Source organism: Pleurodeles waltl, chromosome 1_2 (genome assembly GCF_031143425.1).
Source record: "Pleurodeles waltl isolate 20211129_DDA chromosome 1_2, aPleWal1.hap1.20221129, whole genome shotgun sequence".
NCBI classification, from domain to species: domain Eukaryota; kingdom Metazoa; phylum Chordata; class Amphibia; order Caudata; family Salamandridae; genus Pleurodeles; species Pleurodeles waltl.
In genome coordinates, this window is record NC_090437.1 from 50,894,405 (window position 1) to 50,913,606 (window position 19,202).

General features: G+C 42.9%; 1 protein-coding gene across 3 annotated transcripts in view; it reads left to right on the forward strand.

The window, feature by feature from the left end:
* Window positions 1-19,202, forward strand: part of WDFY3 (WD repeat and FYVE domain containing 3) — a 1,200,521-nt gene that overhangs the window by 549,373 nt on the left and 631,946 nt on the right. For all 3 annotated transcript variants that reach the window (XM_069236246.1, XM_069236255.1, XM_069236264.1), the window contains one exon: window positions 1,888-1,988. In XM_069236246.1, coding sequence (XP_069092347.1) covers window positions 1,888-1,988 — 101 coding nt within the window. The remainder of the gene's footprint in view (window positions 1-1,887; window positions 1,989-19,202) is intronic.

A 19,202-nucleotide genomic window follows, 5' to 3' on the forward strand; every position in this document is an offset into this window, starting at 1 on the left:
ATTTTTTATTTATCCTGATGTATGCTTCAAATGAGTTGGCTAAAACTATGGATCTTTCATCGAAGAACCTGAAAAATATTGGCTTGAAGAGAAGAACTTGACAACATCTACTGTTAATGTGCAAACAACATTTGAAACGAGAAATATGCACCCGATGGTCTAGAGCTCTCCCCAACCAAGTTTTTATTAATATTAGAGCATTAATGGGTTGCTTGCTTGGTTAGATTTGCATTGATTTTTAATGTTTGTAGTGTAGCTAATGAATTGTAAATGGACTGATGATTTTTGGTCCAATACATTTATAGTTTAAAATCTATATTTATTTGATATTGATTACAATAAAATAAGCAATTATATGAGTGTGGGTATTCTGTCCATGTGAGATAGGTATCATTATGATGATTGTGGACTTGATGCTTTACCCTGGGACATCCAACAGGAAAACATTACGTTTGGAAAGTGCTGAGTCATGCTAGAGATTTATGTGGTCTATTAGGTGCCCCACCCTCAGGGTACCCACTTGGCTTTAATTCAAGCCATGCTCAAGAGTTGGGGACAAATTACTATATCAGGCCCCACTCAACAGATATGACAGGGCTGTTGAAGCGTTCTCCACCTGGGGACGAGACCCAGCCTTCAGTACCAGCTGCAATGGGCCTTCTTGCCCAGATATTTCTTTCAACCTCATCACAGCTTCTACACCACTGCCTTTCCTCCTTACAGCGTCTGCTCTACTGAACAGGACCTGGGCTTGGCTTAATGCCATGCCTTGAACTTTGTTTCTCAGCTGCACCCCACGGGTACTCCATGTCAGACTACTCTCTCTGTCTGCTTTCCCCTTCTCTGTATGCACTCCTCAGCCACAAACTGCTTGTGCCTCTTGCAGGGTGACCAAGAGCAACAGCAGCAGTCCACATTGCCTACTAGTCAAGGCACTTTAGCAAGACAAGTTAAAGAGAAGCCCCCCCTTTAATTACCATTGGTTCTGGGAGAGATGTAGTGGGTTACTTCCACACCTGCTGCTCATAATCACCACTGGTTCTGGGAGAGATGCATAGAGTTGTTGCCATCAGCCTATGAAGAGTCTAGGAAAGCAGGACTGGAGTGAGTCAACCCCCTCCAGGCTTTTGTTAAGGGTCACAACAGCATTAGTTCTTTCTCTGCACTTGCTAGGCTCCTTTTTCACTGTCCCTTCTAAAAGGAGCTGAAGGGTCCATCAAACAGCAGGGCTTAGAGTGAAAGTGATAGCTTTTATGCACCACTGAGTAGCTGCTTTCCATTAGAAGTGAGTAACAGAACTACCACTGCCTTTGTGAGTGACATTGAAGCTTCTCCCTTCTATTGTTGTGGCAAGGGATTACAAAAGCTTTGCCTTTACCTGTACTGCATTAACTGGTGTCCGTTATGAGTTCCCCTGTTTATGTGCCCTTACATCGATGTGGGCACCTTACCTGTATTACCTAGAGATGCATGGACTAACTCTTAAATACAGCGAACTGTTAGTGGCCCGAATATTTACCTTATTCCCTTCTATCGGATTCTGTCTTCAGGGTGTGGGCTGAAGACTGGTGATGTACCGCTACATGATACTTTTTATCCAATTCCTCTTTTGTTTGCAAATGATAGACAATAACAAAGTGTCATCTTTTTAAATAGCGAGCTGCGTATATAAGCCCTAGGGCTACTCTAACTGTTCTTACCCTTCCTCCACCTTCTTGCCTCTAAAAAGCAATATATCCCTTTCCTGCTGTGCTGTACCTCACTTTTTTACCTCACTGTGATTTTGGAAATGTCAGAGGTGTCATGTCTGTAATTCTGTGATAATTAGACAGTAGCTGTTTTCTGTATCCACTAATACATGGGCATTCTTCCTTTCATTTTAAACAGATGTCTATTTTTGCCAAGTTTGGCTCCCCACAACGCACTTACAAACAACGTGGTCACAACTGGGTTAACAGATGGCGCTGTACTCAGTGGAATTGGAACTGGTAAGAGCTGTCTAGATTTCATCTAGACACTTAATTGGAGAGATTTCTCACTATTTTGCACATTTCTGCCTCTGCAATCTTTGAAACCTTTCCACAGCAGACCTGTAACCTTAATATCCGTCTATCTATCTGTCTATCTATCTATCTGTCTGTCTATATATCTATCTATGTATCGCTTACTGGCATTTGCCAGGAGCTATAGTTAGGACCTAGCTTACATAGGAAAAGTGTATTTTTTGTTTTACTACCTAACTTTGGCACTGTTACTGACATTTTCAAAACTACTTAGCCACACACTTCAGCTGTCTGGGAAGTTTTAGGGTGATTTGTCAAGCAGGAGCCGAGAAAAAGGGAGTGGGTCCCAAAACGTTATTTTCCTATGCAGTTTCCCATAGGGATTTTAGACACGACTACAGCCCGAGCCGCTGTACTTACACCAAAGTTGACAGAAAGCTAGATCTTGGTCCAGAAAGGTCTCTTTTTGTAATTTGGTGTAAATCTGTTAAATAGTTTTAGTGTTATTAAAGAAAAAAGATTGATCTGTTCTAGAGATGTGGATCCATGGGATCCGCAGATCCATGTGGCAACAGCAGTGCTGCCATTTGCTGCCACCACTTTAACAAGGAAGTGGTGGCAGCCATCTTGGGACTCAGCCTGAGTCCCAGGAAAAATGCAAAAGAACATCACAAGAGGACAGAGTAGGAATACCCTGACCCCCTAGGCCTGATGGTGGCATCTCACAGGGTCCGAACACTGAGTTTTTCTTTTTTTTTTTAACTTTGCATTGAATTAATGGATGGTCTGCAGCAATAAGAACCAAACAAGCATGGTATCCCGCACTTGTCTTTTTTTAAGGCCCCCAACCCCACCTAGGTGTTCCAGGTCCTGGGGGGAAATATATATATCCCACCCACCCACCAACCCAGGAAGGGTTTTGGCCCCAAGGACCCCATCCCTGGGCGCAGCATTTAAAAAAAAAAAGAAAAAAGTGCAAAAGGTTGGGAGGAGGGGGCACACAGCATAAATCAGAGTTACAACTTGGGGACTTTCATATTTGAGCTATCAGCAATTCGTGGATCTAAGGTTCACAATGGAAGTCGATAAGGGAACTATCAGTTTTCTAGAATACGCTATACAAGTCTTACAGGAAACCAATTGAATTAAATATGTTGCCATTACCTGTACAATCTATTTGAAGGATAATTTCCAAGTACAAACAGACACTCATATGAAAGCCAAGCTATTAACATCTAAATTGCAAGGTATCTGCCAAGACTGGTAAAACGACTGTTAGTAACTTCAGAATGTTCATTGAAAATAACACCCACCTTTTTAACAAGTGCTTGTTCCATCCTTCCAAACTACAATTTGCCAATAAGTGATTTCCTTATTTATGTAACCAGCAGGTCAAGAGTTATGCAAATCTGACCCAGAATAACTCCATAATAGAAATGTGGGGGGTGTAAGACTATGGGCAGAATAAGTGTGTAGGATTTGCAGAACGTGCTGCTAGTCTCAGCTGTAAAATATTAAGATATCAGATACAGGAATTAAAACTGTTGCGTTCAGAATGTGATTGTATGGAATGTTTTGTAGACTAAGATATATAGAACAAAATACAGGAGGCCCACAAATGTATGTGCAATTGCAGTAGAGAATTTGGTGCAAATTTGGTGCAAAGCCCCTAGACTAAAAACAAAGAACAGGTGAAATGGCTGGTAATTGAGTAAAGGCATAAATGTAAACATGCAGTGGTAATTTTGAATGGGGTTTCTAATTACAAAATTATTTCAATATGTAGGGAGGGGCAGCAGGGGGAGCCCACATGAACTGCTGCTATCATTCGTCTTAGTGATACTCCCCCTCCGTACATTTGCTCACATCAGCCAATGCAGCTCCAGCCTTCTTGCTGCATGGCCCAGCGGCACGGCAGATCAGCCTTTTAATTAAATTAGGAGGCATTGCGACATTTGGAGTTGGATGCGGGCTCGAAGAAAATAGGAATAGTGAAAGGAAAATGAAAGACGAGTGACTCTGAGCAGCCCCGAAGAAATCTTGCAAGAGAACAGTCCAGCAGCCTGAGACAGCAAGAGACAGCTGTAAAGCACTGGGAACCCCCGGAATCGCGAGGTATATGAGCCCCAATCACAAGGAGTCGTGGTGGGGGCTCTGTACATGAGATCCGGCAGTGTTTGTGGTCGCATGAAGTAGCTCTCATGTTAGAATGAGACAACATTATTTACAGACAATGGCTGGGGCTTCAAACACTCCCCCTTCGCAGAAATCTAGGAGATGTGCTATTCAAGGCAGCCTAGCCACAATAGCTCGAAAACATAAAGGCATGGGGCAAAAGGCCAAATGTACTAAAATGCTAATAATACATTTAGCAAGACAAGTCAGAAGGAACTGAGTCTAGAACTCCTTCAATGATGTCAATATCTGCTAATTCAGTGACGCAGACGGATATCCAGTTAAATGATAATCTGCTGTAGGGCATCTGGAAACATTTTCAAGGCTCCAACACACCTATGACGGTGTGACTACAGATCCTACCCCTGTCAAAATGCAGAAACAAGGGCCAGGGATTATGTATTGTCTCAAAAGCCAGCTAGCTAGTCGAAAAGAAGAAGAAACAGCAGTTCGCAACTGGCGCAGAAAGTAACAAGGAGTAGTTTGCCCAGAAGGCCAGGAGGGAGATAACTGAGTTGACAGGGGAAGGTTCCCCAGAGGTGGTTACCTTCAACCAAATATTGGCTCATTTAAATGAGGGGAAGTGGCCACAGGGAGCAGTCCAGGTTGAAAGATTGAGACTGGGAACAGACTTATCAGATCTCGAGGGCCTGCCCCTTAGTCAGTCTGTAGATCACAGACAGGAGTGCAAAAACTGAATGTCCCAAATGTAATCTGAGTCACTAAACTCACTGTTTGAGACAATATTAGTGGGATGAAACAGCAGCAGGCTTAGGAGATTGAAACTTTACATCAAAGACTGACGATGATCGAGGAGGATCTTGCACATTTACCCACTAGGCTGCAAGAAGCAAAGCAAAGGATACTGGACTCGGAAGATAAGTTTTGTCCTTCAAAAGAGATGTGCTTAGTTGAACAAAAGAGGGTTAGTCATCTGGAGAACAAGGTTGAAGAAATGGAGAACATCTGGAGAACAAGGTTGAAGAAATGGAGAATCATGCAAGGCACTCTAATCGCCGATCAATTGGAATTCCAGACGGGAGCAGGTTTGAAGGAACCTTCCAGAATGCATCACAGTTATTAGAATAATGTATTAAAAAACATGTTCAGTGGCATGTGTAGCTGCAGATACACATGCTGTGCATAGTCCGCCGTCTGGTGTTGGGTCGGAGTGTTACAAGTTGTTTTTCTTCGAAGAAGTCTTTTCGAGTCACGAGACCGAGGGACTCCTCCTACTTTGGTTCCATTGCGCATGGGCGTCGACTCCATGTTAGATTGTTTTTTTTCCACCATCGGGTTCGGACGTGTTCCTTTTCGCTCCGTGTTTCGGGTCGGAAAGTTAGTCGAATCTTGAAGAGCTCCGGTAGCCCTTCGGGGTAATTTCGATCCCCCGTCGGGGCCTGGTCGGCCCGACCGCGTGCAACATCGACACTGATGGAACGGACCCCGTTCCGATTCTGTCCTAAATGCCACAGTAAATATCCCTATACAGACCAACATTTGGTCTGTAACTTGTGCCTGTCACCCGAGCACAAAGAAGAAACGTGTGAGGCCTGTCGAGCGTTTCGGTCAAGAAAAACGCTCCGAGACCGAAGAGCCAGAAGGTTGCAGATGGCGTCCACGCCGACAGGACAACAACGGTTCGAGGAAGAGGGAGAGGAAGAAACATTCTCCATCCACGAATCCGATTCCGAAGAATTCGACGTCGAAGAAACCGTGAGTAAGACGTCGAAACAAGCATCACACAGAAAAACAGACAAAGCCCAGGGGACGCCACTGCCGACAGGCCATGGCTCAACCCATAAAGTAGGTGACCGCCCATCGGCACCGAAAAAGGGCGAGCTGGTGCCGAGATCGTCCGACTCAGGTCGAGACACAGGCACGCAGCAATCTCGGGACCGAGATACTGCCGCAGAAAAGGGTCGACACCGAGACAGCGGCACCGAAGCTGCTCGGCACAGGGATAGCGGCACTGAAGATGGTCGACGCCAAGAAGGTACGACACCGAAAAAGAGGAAAATCTCTTCGGAGCCGAAAACAACAAAAGACACGGTTTCGGTGCCAAAACGCCCAGCAACCGAACCGAAAGCCAGTTCCTACTCAGAGGAACAATCACTGTCCTCCCAACTTCAAAAACACAGGTTTGAGGAGGAATTACAAACAACAGCTGTAGATCACACGCAAAAGCGGATCTTTATACAAAGTGGGACAGGGAAGATCAGCACCCTTCCCCCAATCAGAAGAAAAAGGAAACTAGATTTCCAACAACAAGAAAAAACACCACAAGCAAAAGTGGTGAAGAAGGTAACTCCACCACCCTCTCCACCACCGGCAACTCCTATATCACCGGCACAGACTCCGTCACAATCACCAGCTCATACCATGAGCCAAGATGACCAGGACGCATGGGATCTCTGACGCCCCAGTATCGGACAATAGCCCTGAGTTGTACCCCACTAAGCCCTCACCACCTGAGGACAGTACAGCGTATGCTCAAGTGGTAGCTAGGGCAGCAGAGTTTCATAACGTATCGCTACATTCAGAGCCTATCGAGGATGACTTCCTTTTTAACACCCTGTCCTCCACCCATAGCAATTATCAAAGCCTTCCTATGCTCCCTGGAATGCTAAGGCACGCTAAACAAATCTTTAAGGAGCCAGTTAAAAGCAGAGCAATAACCCCAAGGGTGGAGAAGAAATACAAGGCACCACCCACAGACCCTGCTTTTATTACATCACAACTGACACCAGATTCAGTTGTCGTACGAGCAGCTCGTAAAAGAGCCAACTCGCACACATCAGGCGACGCACCACCTCCAGACAAGGAGAGCCGAAAGTTTGATGCAGCCGGGAAAAGGGTTGCAGTACAAGCTGCAAATCAGTGGCGCATCGCCAACTCGCAGGCACTCCTAGCGCGATATGACAGAGCCCATTGGGACGAGCTGCAGCATCTCATCGAGCACCTCCCCAAAGAATTCCAAAAACGGGCAAAACAAGTGGTTGAAGAGGGACAAAACATATCCAACAACCAAATCCGTTCTTCTATGGATGCAGCAGATACAGCTGCAAGAACTATAAATACTGCTGTAACGATAAGGAGGCACGCATGGCTGCGCACATCCAGCTTCAAACCTGAGATACAACAGGCAGTGCTCAATATGCCGTTCAATGAACAACAATTGTTTGGACCAGAAGTGGACACTGCAATTGAAAAATTAAAGAAAGACACTGACACAGCTAAAGCCATGGGCGCACTCTATTCCCCGCAGGGCAGAGGCACATTTGGCACATTTCGCAAAACTACTTTCAGAGGAGGGTTTCGAGGTCAAGCCACACAAGCCAGCACCTCACAAACAACACCGTCTACCTACCAGGGACAGTATCAAAGGGGAGGCTTTCGGGGCCAATACAGAGGGGGCCAATTCCCAAGAAACCGGGGAAAATTTCAAGGGCCCAAAACCCCTCAAAACAAGCAGTGACTCACAAGTCACTCAACCCCTTCACACAACACCAGTTCTACAAATCTTGGGAGGAGATAACAACAGACACTTGGGTCTTAGCAATTATCCAACATGGTTATTGCATAGAATTTCTCCAACTCCCTCCAAACGTCCCACCGAAAAAACACAAGATGTCCAAACAGCATATAAACCTTCTAGGACTAGAAGTTCAAGCATTACTGCAAAAAGACGCAATAGAATTAGTACCAAAAACACAAAAGAACACAGGAGTTTACTCACTGTACTTTCTAATACCGAAAAAGGATAAAAGTCTGAGACCAATATTGGATCTCAGAACACTAAACACCTACATCAAATCAGACCACTTTCACATGGTCACGTTACAAGACGTAATACCACTACTGAAACAGCAAGACTACATGACAACGTTAGATCTAAAAGACGCGTATTTCCATATACCGATACATCCCTCGCACAGGAAATACCTAAGGTTCGTATTTGAAGGAATACATTACCAATTCAAAGTGTTGCCATTCGGAATAACGACAGCACCAAGAGTCTTTACAAAATGTCTAGCAGTAGTAGCTGCACATATCAGGAGGCAGCAAATACACGTGTTCCCGTACCTAGACGATTGGTTAATCAAAACCAACTCGCTAACAAAGTGTTTACACCACACAGATTATGTTATACAAACCCTTTTCAAACTGGGTTTCTCCATCAACTATGCAAAGTCACACCTTTTGCCGTGTCAAACACAGCAATACTTAGGAGCGACAATCAACACAACAAAAGGGATAGCCACTCCAAGTCCACAAAGGGTTCAAAATTTTCACAAGGTGATACAAGCTATGTATCAAAGACAAAAGATACACGCAAAGATGGTCTTAAAACTCCTAGGCATGATGTCCTCATGCATAGCCATCGTCCCAAACGCAAGATTGCACATGCGGCCCTTACAACAGTGCCTAGCATCACAATGGTCACATGCACAGGGTCACCTTCTAGATCTGGTGTTGATAGACCGCCAAACATACATCTCGCTTCTATGGTGGAAAAGTACAAATTTAAACAAAGGGCGGCCTTTCCAAGACCCAGTGCCACAATACGTGATAACAACAGATGCTTCCATGACAGGGTGGGGAGCACACCTCAATCAACACAGCATCCAAGGACAATGGGACGTACATCAAAGAAAGTTTCATATAAATCACCTAGAATTGTTAGCAGTATTTCTAGCGTTGAAAGCATTCCAACCAATGATAACCCACAAATACATTCTTGTCAAAACAGACAACATGACGACAATGTATTATTTAAACAAACAGGGGGGAACACACTCGACACAGTTGTGTCTCCTAACACAAAAAATATGGCATTGGGCAATTCACAACCACATTCGCCTAATAGCACAGTTTATTCCAGGGATCCAGAACCAGCTAGCAGTCAATCTCGCTCGGGATCACCAACAGGTCCACGAATGGGAAATTCACCCCCGAATCCTGAACACTTACTTCCAAATTTGGGGAACACCTCAAATAGATCTATTTGCAACAAAAGAAAACGCAAAATGCCAAAACTTCGCATCCAGGTACCCACACCGGCAATCTCAAGGCAATGCTCTATGGATGAATTGGTCAGGGATATTTGCGTACGCTTTTCCCCCTCTCCCTCTCCTTCCATATTTAGTAAACAGATTGAGTCAAAACAAACTCAAACTCATACTAATAGCACCAACATGGGCAAGACAACCTTGGTATACCACACTACTAGACCTGTCAGTAGTACCTCATGTCAAACTACCCAACAGGCCAGATCTGTTAACACAACACAAACAACAGATCAGGCATCCAAACCCAGCATCGCTGAATCTAGCAATTTGGCTCCTGAAATCCTAGAATTTGGACACTTGAACCTCACACAAGAATGTATGGAGGTCATAAAACAAGCTAGAAGGCCATCCACTAGACACTGCTATGCAAGTAAATGGAAAAGATTTGTTTGTTACTGCCATAATAATCAAGTCCAACCATTGCATGCATCTCCAAAAGATGTAGTAGGATATTTACTACATCTACAAAAATCAAATCTAGCTTTTAATTCCATAAAAATACATCTCGCAGCAATATCTGCTTACCTGCAGATTACTCATTCAACTTCCCTATTTAGAATACCGGTCATTAAAGCGTTTATGGAGGGCCTAAAGAGAATAATACCACCAAGGACACCACCTGTTCCTTCATGGAACCTCAACATTGTCTTGACAAGGCTCATGGGTCCACCTTTCGAACCCATGCATTCTTGTGAAATGCAATACTTAACGTGGAAAGTTGCATTTCTCATTGCCATTACATCTCTAAGAAGAGTAAGTGAAATTCAGGCATTTACTATACAAGAAGCATTTATTCAAATACACAAAAATAAGGTAGTTCTAAGAACCAACCCAAAATTCTTACCAAAGGTCATCTCACCGTTCCACTTAAATCAAACAGTAGAATTTCCAGTGTTCTTTCCACAGCCGGACTCAATAGCTGAAAGAGCACTACATACATTAGACATCAAAAGAGCACTAATGTACTACATTGACAGGACAAAACTAATTAGGAAAACAAAACAACTATTTATTGCATTTCAAAAACTTCATACAGGAAATCCAATATCAAAACAAGGTATAGCTAGATGGATAGTTAGCTGCATCCAAACCTGCTATCTTAAAGCAAAGAGACAGCTGCCTATTACACCAAAGGCACACTCAACCAGAAAGAAAGGTGCTACCATGGCCTTTCTAGGAAATATTCCAATGAACGAAATATGTAAGGCAGCAACATGGTCTACGCCTCACACATTTACTAAGCACTACTGTGTAGACGTGTTATCTGCACAACAAGCCACAGTAGGTCAAGCTGTACTAAGAACTTTATTTCAAACTACTTCCACTCCTACAGGCTGAACCACCGCTTTTGGGGAGATAACTGCTTACTAGTCTATGCACAGCATGTGTATCTGCAGCTACACATGCCACCGAACGGAAAATGTCACTTACCCAGTGTACATCTGTTCGTGGCATTAGTCGCTGCAGATTCACATGCACCCACCCGCCTCCCCGGGAGCCTGTAGCCGTTTGGAAGTAATCTTCAACATTTGTACATTTGTAAATATATTACTTTAACCTTCATTTTGTACATACTTAGTCATTCCATTGCATGGGCACTATTACTAACATACACAACTCCCACCTCACCCTCTGTGGGGAAAACAATCTAACATGGAGTCGACGCCCATGCGCAATGGAACCAAAGTAGGAGGAGTCCCTCTGTCTCGTGACTCGAAAAGACTTCTTCGAAGAAAAACAACTTGTAACACTCCGACCCAACACCAGACGGCGGACTATGCACAGCATGTGAATCTGCAGCGACTAATGCCACGAACAGATGTACACTGGGTAAGTGACATTTTCCATACTACTTGTCGCACCACCTGACTTGACAATGACAGTCATGAGGGCACATAGAGTTCCAGGTCATCATCAGCTGACGCAAAATAGCCACATAAAATTCCGGTTAATTTTACGACTGTTGCATCAATGAGCGGATTTTGGCTGCAACAATTCATAGGAAAACTGTTGAGATTTCACACAATGTTCATATGAGGATGTTCTCTGATGTATCAATTACAGTGGCATGGCACTGAAGAACTTTTCAAGGGCTTATCAGGGAAATTAAAACACTGGGTCCAGGCCTTGTTAGCCAAGCAGTCTAAACTGAGGGTCCTTGCTAATGGTCAACTCCATCTGTTTACAGCGATTGAGGAGGCCCAGGCCCTAGTTTATAAGATTTCAAAAGCCTAGAAATAATGTTTACTGAGTAGATTAACTGTTTTTTTTCTTCTTTTTTGGAGCGGAGGGGCGTCAGGTGCAATCACAGGGCACCAGCTGAGGGATGAAAGCATTGTAGGGGAAGGGGGGTGCTAGCGCGCCTAGGCCTTAGTAAGTAAACTTACAAGGGGACGCGTATAGGCCGATTAACCTTTTGGATCGCATAGAGTATCCTAGTCAAGCGGTAACCAATGGATCATCAATTAACATTATAATCAACAGGAAAACACCAAGAAAAGCTCTATCTAATAGGAAAATACCATGACTCTCAAAATGGTTAATCGTTTTTATTCCCTATTAGTTACAATTCTAATGAAAAACCTTTATTCGACTCTATTGTTAATCAAACTTTACTAGCATCATAAACAAACTATTAACCAAGAATTATTGATAAGCAAAAACGAGCATCAACATAAGTCAGCAAATCCTTTAACATTATGAATAATTCAGCAATGTAAGTCAGTCTTTCAACTGTAACCGTTAAGTCACCCTTGTCAGCCTACCTAACTCAAATTAGCATCAGCATGTGGGTCTGCATGAGAAAACAATTTAGACAAAAATCATTAATTTGGAAAAATCTATCTAGAGAGAAAAACAAACAGCGCAGTTGGTACCTAGAAGAAAAAGCACACGTTAGTCAGTCATATTGTTATAGCTACCTATCCACGATAGATCAGCAACAAGTCAGTCTTCGTCTCCAGGTCATCAGTCATCAGCAAGTATCATGCTCACAGAGAGTAAGCCCAATTATCAGCACTTTGGACACCGACTCCTGACGTCATCAACTTTCGGCTCTCCGTTCTCTGCTCTCCCCTTTTCTTCTCTTGTCATGACTTTTTATTAAGGTCTCTCAGTCTGTCTCACAAATTGCTAGTTGGTCAACCTCATAAGGGGTTATTATTCTAACCTATAGTTTTTGTTTACCACTTGTTTGAGTCGGTTCAAGCATCAAGTTCCATTAATATGATTGGTCCTTCTGTCGATGAGAACATCATTCTACTCTTCAGGTAATGAAATTATTGCCCACAGTCTTTTAGTCAGTGCTTCTATTGTTCAAGTCCTGGGAAAATACGTTTAGCCTACTCTACACATAATTGTATCAATTTGTTTTCATCATCTCCTGTTCTCTGGTACATTTGCAGAAATTTCTAGCAGAGCCTGTCTGAACTCTGTGCAGTTCAAGGTCCTTTTCTCCAGTTCCAGTCCTCAGCAGCTCATCGCGTCTCCACGTCTAAGCAAGCAAGGCCCAACGCCCACCAGGCCTCTAGTTCGGCTAAGTTAAGAATATGACGCATCATAAAACATAGGTTATACATTCAAATATGGCCTATTAATACATCATTTTTATTATTTTTCATTATTTTAGCATTGTTAACACACATGGTGACCACTCCCCGTGGGCACATTTTACTCATACGTGTTATTTTCATTTCTTAGTTTCTTTTATCAATATTTCTCAGTATGTATACGCAAATCATTAGAAATTTCTCATATTAGCATATCTTCTCCAACAGTCCCTCCTCTGATGACTAAATATGTCATCACACCTTTCCCTTGTCAATTATGTTACAAATCACTTTCAGCTACATTTTGATCCCTTCTCCTTACATTTTCCTTATAGATTCTTCTTCTGGGTTGTTCTTCCCTCCTCTGATCATTTTTAGCCCAATTTAATTTAATTTTCTGCGATAATTTACATGCCCCCCATAATCCCAATGATCACAATTAATATTCCTTGGACAATTTTCCACAGTACCCCTCCCCAAATTTGACTAAACCAATTTCCCACAGTAACAAATCCATTTCCAACCTTTTCCCAAAATCCTGGTTCCTTCAACTCTTTCAAATCCTTACTTGAATAAGTTAAATTAGTAAGCAAATCTTTGATCTCTATCTCGATTTCAGGTACATATGAACAGCAGTGCCTTGCATTAATCATTTTACAGACTCCTCCATCCTTCGCTAATATTATGTCTAAAGCAAGCCTATTTTAAAGCGTCATAGCCCTATCCGCAGCTAATTCAGTGTTTAGTAAAAGTATTGCTCCTGGAAAATTGGTTAACATATTATCTACTATAGTTGATAGTTTTCGTACCTTATTTACATTCAATATAACTCCTACAGATGGAATTATTGCTCCAAAAATATCCCCTACAATTCCAGAGGCTGTCTCTCTCCTTTGTCTCATCTGGTGTAACTCAGTCATTTTCAGTATCTTTTTCAAATCATATATTTGATAAATCTTAGGAAGAACTATTCCCAAGTAACATGTCGCACACCATCCTCTATGAAGACGGTAATAAGCATTAAGTCCACAAATATAATAAATTCCAGGAATCACAGGATCTGCACCATTCAGCATAAATGTCCATTTAATCTGAAACAAAAACACATGCCTACATTTACTCGTTCCCACAAATAAAGTGTAAGTGCGTGATTTTGCTGAGAAAAAGATCGAAAGACATCAGCTAAACCATTGCAGTAGTCCAACACCATATCATCTGTAATATTGACCAGAGCATTGGCTGGTATTGCTGGCAACCTCATTGCTCTTCCCATAAGAATCTCATGTGGGGACAGCCCTGTCTTTCTGTCAGGTATATTTCTCATTAACATCAACACTAGAGGCAATGCATCCGGCCATTTCAGATTTGTGGCAGCGCACATTTTGTCAATTCTTGATTTCAGAGTACCATTCATTTGTTCTACGGGTACTGACGCCTCTGGACGATAGCTGCAGTGGAGCTTCTGTTCAATGTTCAGTGCTGCACATAAGAGTTTAATCACTTTGTTATTGAAGTGCGTTCCCCTATCTGATTCTAAAGAGATCGGAAATCTGAACCTTGGTATCAACTCTCTGAGTAATAACTTTGCAACTGTAAGACTATCATTTCTACGTGTGGGGTATGCTTCAATCCAATGATTAAACACACATACAATCACATACACTTACTTCAATCCACCACATGCAGGCATTTCAATGAAATCCAATTGCATTCTGCTGAATGGTCGACCTGCTCTTCCAATGTGGCTCAGATTCACCACTGTCCCTTTCCCCACGTTTAACTGCTGACAGATCACACATCTGTGACACTGCTTCAGCTGCTTGCCCAAATTTTGGATTGAACCAATCAACCTTGAACAGCCTAATCATGGCATCTTTTCCAATGTGTGACTGACCATGGTAATACCGAGCCATCTGAGTCAGCAGACAATTCGGCAATACCATCTGACCCTCCTCAGATACCGAAATCTCATCTGGTCTCTGTACACACTTCAGCTTTGCCCACAGCTTTTTCTCTTCCTTGTCTGCATTTTCTTGCAATGTTTTCAATTCTTCTAGAGTATCGATTATTTTCAATGCAAAACATGCACAACCGGTCTTTTCTTCTGGCATCAATTCCCACATGTCTTTAAACGATATACAGTGCAGGGCACAAAACCTTGCAACCTGATTTGCATTCCTATTTCCCAACGAAATGTAATCTTGCGTTGTTTTATGTGCACTGCATTTTACCACAGCAATCTCCTCTGGCATTTGGATTGTATACAGTAATTCTTCTATCCTGTCACCATTTCGTCCTGGGGTTCCACTGGAGGTCATGAAACCTCTTTGCGACCACAATTGACCAAAATCATGAACAAATCTGTACTGACTATCAGTGTATTTTGTCACTCTTAGCCTGGTGGAAACATAACAAGCTCTAGTAAGAGCCACCAGTTCTGGTACTTGTGGTGAATATACACCAGAAAGTCAAGATGCTTCTAGGGTTCCAGTAATAGAACATACAGCATGTCCTGCTCTTAAGGTGCCCGTTCCATCTCTAAGACATGAACCATCCACAAAGACAATTTGGTCATTTTCTTCTAACCGAGTATCTCTGATATCAGGTCTAGGCTTTGCACATAGCTCAGTTACTTCAAGATAATCATGTCTATATCCTCCTCCTTTTCAATTTCAACAGTATCACTTGGCAATAATGTTGCTGGATTCAACACTGTACATCTTTTCAAAGTTACATTTGGAGCTCCCAATATGCTCGACTCATACCTGGTCAGTCTTGCCCCCGTCAAATGTTGTGTTTTCGTCCTTGTCAGTAAAATCTCAACAGAATGTGGTACCATTACCGTCACTGGGTATCCCATGTCCACCCCTTCACATTGGGAAAGACTTTGACCAACTGCGGATACTGCTCGCAGACAACCTGGTAAAGCTGCTGCAACCAGGTTCAAGGTAGTTGAAAAATAAGATACTGGGCGATAAGCACCCCCATGGACTTGTGTCCAAACAGATAAGGAACAAGCATCACGTTCATGACAAAACAATATGAAAGGCTTTGTGTAATAAGGCATTCCCAACGCTGGAGCTCTGCACAAACTCTCTTTCCATTCAGTGAAAGCCCTCATCTGATCCTCTTCTAGGCTAATGGGATCTGTAACTCCTTTGTGTGTCAACTGTAGGGGTTTTGCTATCTTAGCAAAATTCGGAATCCATTGTCTACAGAACCCTACCATTCCCAGAAACATGCGCACATCCTTCTGGGAAGTTGGGGGACTTCTCTGCAAAATCATTGTAATCCTTTCTCAGAAAATTCTCCTCAGCCCTTTCTCAATTTGATGACCCAAATATTTGACAGACTTCTGGCAATACTGCAATTTCGCAGGTTAGACCTTGTGCCCAAACTCTCCCAAATGATTCAGTATGGCAATCGAGTCCTGCTTACACTCGTCCCTCGTTCTGGATGCAATCAATAAGTCATCAATGTACTGCACAGGAGTCGATTGGCAGGGTAATTCCAATGACTCCAAATTCTTCTTCAGAATCTGATTGAACAAAGATGGTGACTCCTTATACCCTTGTGGAAGCCTCCACCAGCTATAGACTTTATCTAGGAATTTGAAACTGAAAAGAAACTGACTATCCTCATGAAGTGGCACCGAAAAGAAAGCTTGTGACAAGTCAGCCACCGTGGACCACTCTGCCTCACATGGAATCTGAAACAGTATCACTGCTGGATTGGGTACAATCAGACAGTACTTAACCACCATGTCATTCACTTTTTGCAATTCCTGCTCAACCCATACATTCCCACATGGCTTTTTCAGTCCCATTATCGGTGAATTACATGGGCTGCTCAACATTTCCTTCAGAACTCCCTGTTTTAGGAAATCTCCAATTATCTGCGCCACTTTCATCATCACATCCTGTGTCATGTTATACTGTGGAAGATTCGTAAACTCAACATTCGGCTTCAGAGTGATTTTAATAGGTTCCACTGCCTCAATCAATCCCACTTCCTTTCCTGTCAAACCCCAAACCTTCTCCTTTACTGTTCCTTGCAAGTCTGCATGTAACTCCTTTATAGTGAACATCGGAAACATTTCAATCAATGGGCATTCTTGAGTACCATGGCTGACGCCTGTTCCTCCTCATCATCACTATTTGTTTGGACTTCTATCCCAGCATCTGTACAATTTATGGAACATTTGGTCTTGCACAATAAATCTCTGCCTAACAAGGACACAGGACTTGAGTCACACACCACAAATCTATGCAGTCCCAAATAATTTCCAATTTCATCTTGCACTGGTTCTGTGATAGGGTTTGTTAACTTTCTGTTCTCCACTCCCACGACCTGAACTATCCTGCCGGAATGGGATAAATTCGGTACTTCCACACTCCTCACTGTGTAGCGCGTGGCTCCTGTGTCAACCAAGAACAAGACCTTATGTCCCATAACTTTTCCCTTCACAAAAGGCCCTCTCTGATTTACCTCTAGGGACGCAGCAGGAATGCAAGCTCCTTCATCCGAACTGTCATTCATTGTTTATTTCATCTTCACTGTGAAATGGGAACTGGTGTACTGTATTGTTACTATTGTCTGGTTTCTGACCTGTTACCTGTTGAGTAAGCATAACTTGTTGCTGCTCCATCGGTGCTTGGGGAATGTGCATTTGCTGTCTAGGCACCATAGAAACCTGCTGCTGTACTGGTGTTCGAGAAGTAAATTGTGCTAGAGGCACCTGCAACTGTTGTACAGGCAAGAAATTCTGACCTCAATTTTGAGCATTCGGAACTATGCCCCTTATTCTTGGGACCCTCACAGTTTGAGCTGCACCAACATCACTTTGCTGAACCATTCCTTCCTGCAGCATCAATGGGCACTCCTGCTTCCAGTGTCCCATGTTTCTGCACAAATGACATGGCAACATCCTTTTCATGCCCTGCATGTCATTCTGAACAACCACAGTGCTTAGATCCGGACCACGCATCATATCCATCCCGCGTCCTCTACCCCTCACTTGAGGTTGAAACGTGACAGTTCTCTGTTGCGGCGGCATCGGCTGCACTAAAGCTCCTTGTACTCCTGATTGTGCTGCCTTAATCTGCATCACCATTGCCTTTTCTTTCAACTTCTTTTGTTTCAGTTCGATCTCATCACTACAATATTTAGCATACTGCAGTACCTTGTCAATCGGCTTTGCCTGGCAGCAAATCAAATGATTCTTAATCATCTGCCCTACTTCAGGTCTCAACCCTTCAACAAATTTAAACACGAAATACAACATTTCTTTTGGTTCGACCGCTTCCTTGCCACTGTATTCCTTGAAAGCCTTTAACAACCTTTCATAATAAGTATGTATTGACTCTTTAGTTTTCTGGACTGTCCTGTCAATCCTCCGCCAATCAATGATTTTAGGAGAAATCCTAGTCTTCAGGAACTCGATCACCTTATAATATTACTTCACTACCTCCGGTGATGGTGATCCTGTGATCTTGTTCCTTTCAGGTTCACTCAGTGGCCAGTCTACTGCCCTCTTACATTCAACCCATAAGTCGGCTGGCATAACTATCTCGAATAAGGTATTCAAGTCTTCCCACAAACACATAGAGAGTTTCACGAACCTCTCAGTCTGCTGATATCATTCAACTGGCTTCTCTCTCAATCTGGGATAGTCATTTTTATAAGACAATATGTCACTTCTGTGCCATGGTACATAAACAAACTGACCCCCTGGAATATCTCTCATTGGAAGCCTTTAAACTGATTCCCATTTCTCAGCACCCTCTGCTTCTTTTTGGGAATCTCGTTTTCGTTTCTCTTTTTTCCTTGCCCATCTGCCTTCCCACTTCTCTAATGCTCCCCAGATTTGCGCATTCTGCAGCAAGTCCCTCAAATGTGCCTTCTTTCCAGTGATCTCATGTGTTCAAAATCCTTTGCCTCGAAATCTAATCTGTAACTTCGTCTCAAATGCTTCGTTGTTTTAAGATCAGTGTCTTGCTTCTCTGCCACTTCCGCTAATTTCTGGTGTATTTTCTCATCACACTCTAAAATGCCTTGAAGAACTTCATTTTTACCTGTTTTTGTGTAGTACTAATTCAATAAATGAAATGACTTTTACTCCCAAGATTCCCTTCACCTGTTTACTCAACCAATTGCCTCTTACGGACGGCTGCCAATCCAGTTGCGGCTCTTCTCACTAACCAACCTATCCCAGCGCTGCACACACTGACGTCACACTGACACACAGTGGCTGACAAACTCTTGCTGCTTGTCCCCCTCAACTCGATTTCACTCTACTAATGCAAATTATTGTGAGCGCCTTCACCAAATAATAACTAAAGCAAACCTGCTGGTTTACTACAGGAAGGGACACAATCACTTCAGGGACCTTACGGATTTTCACT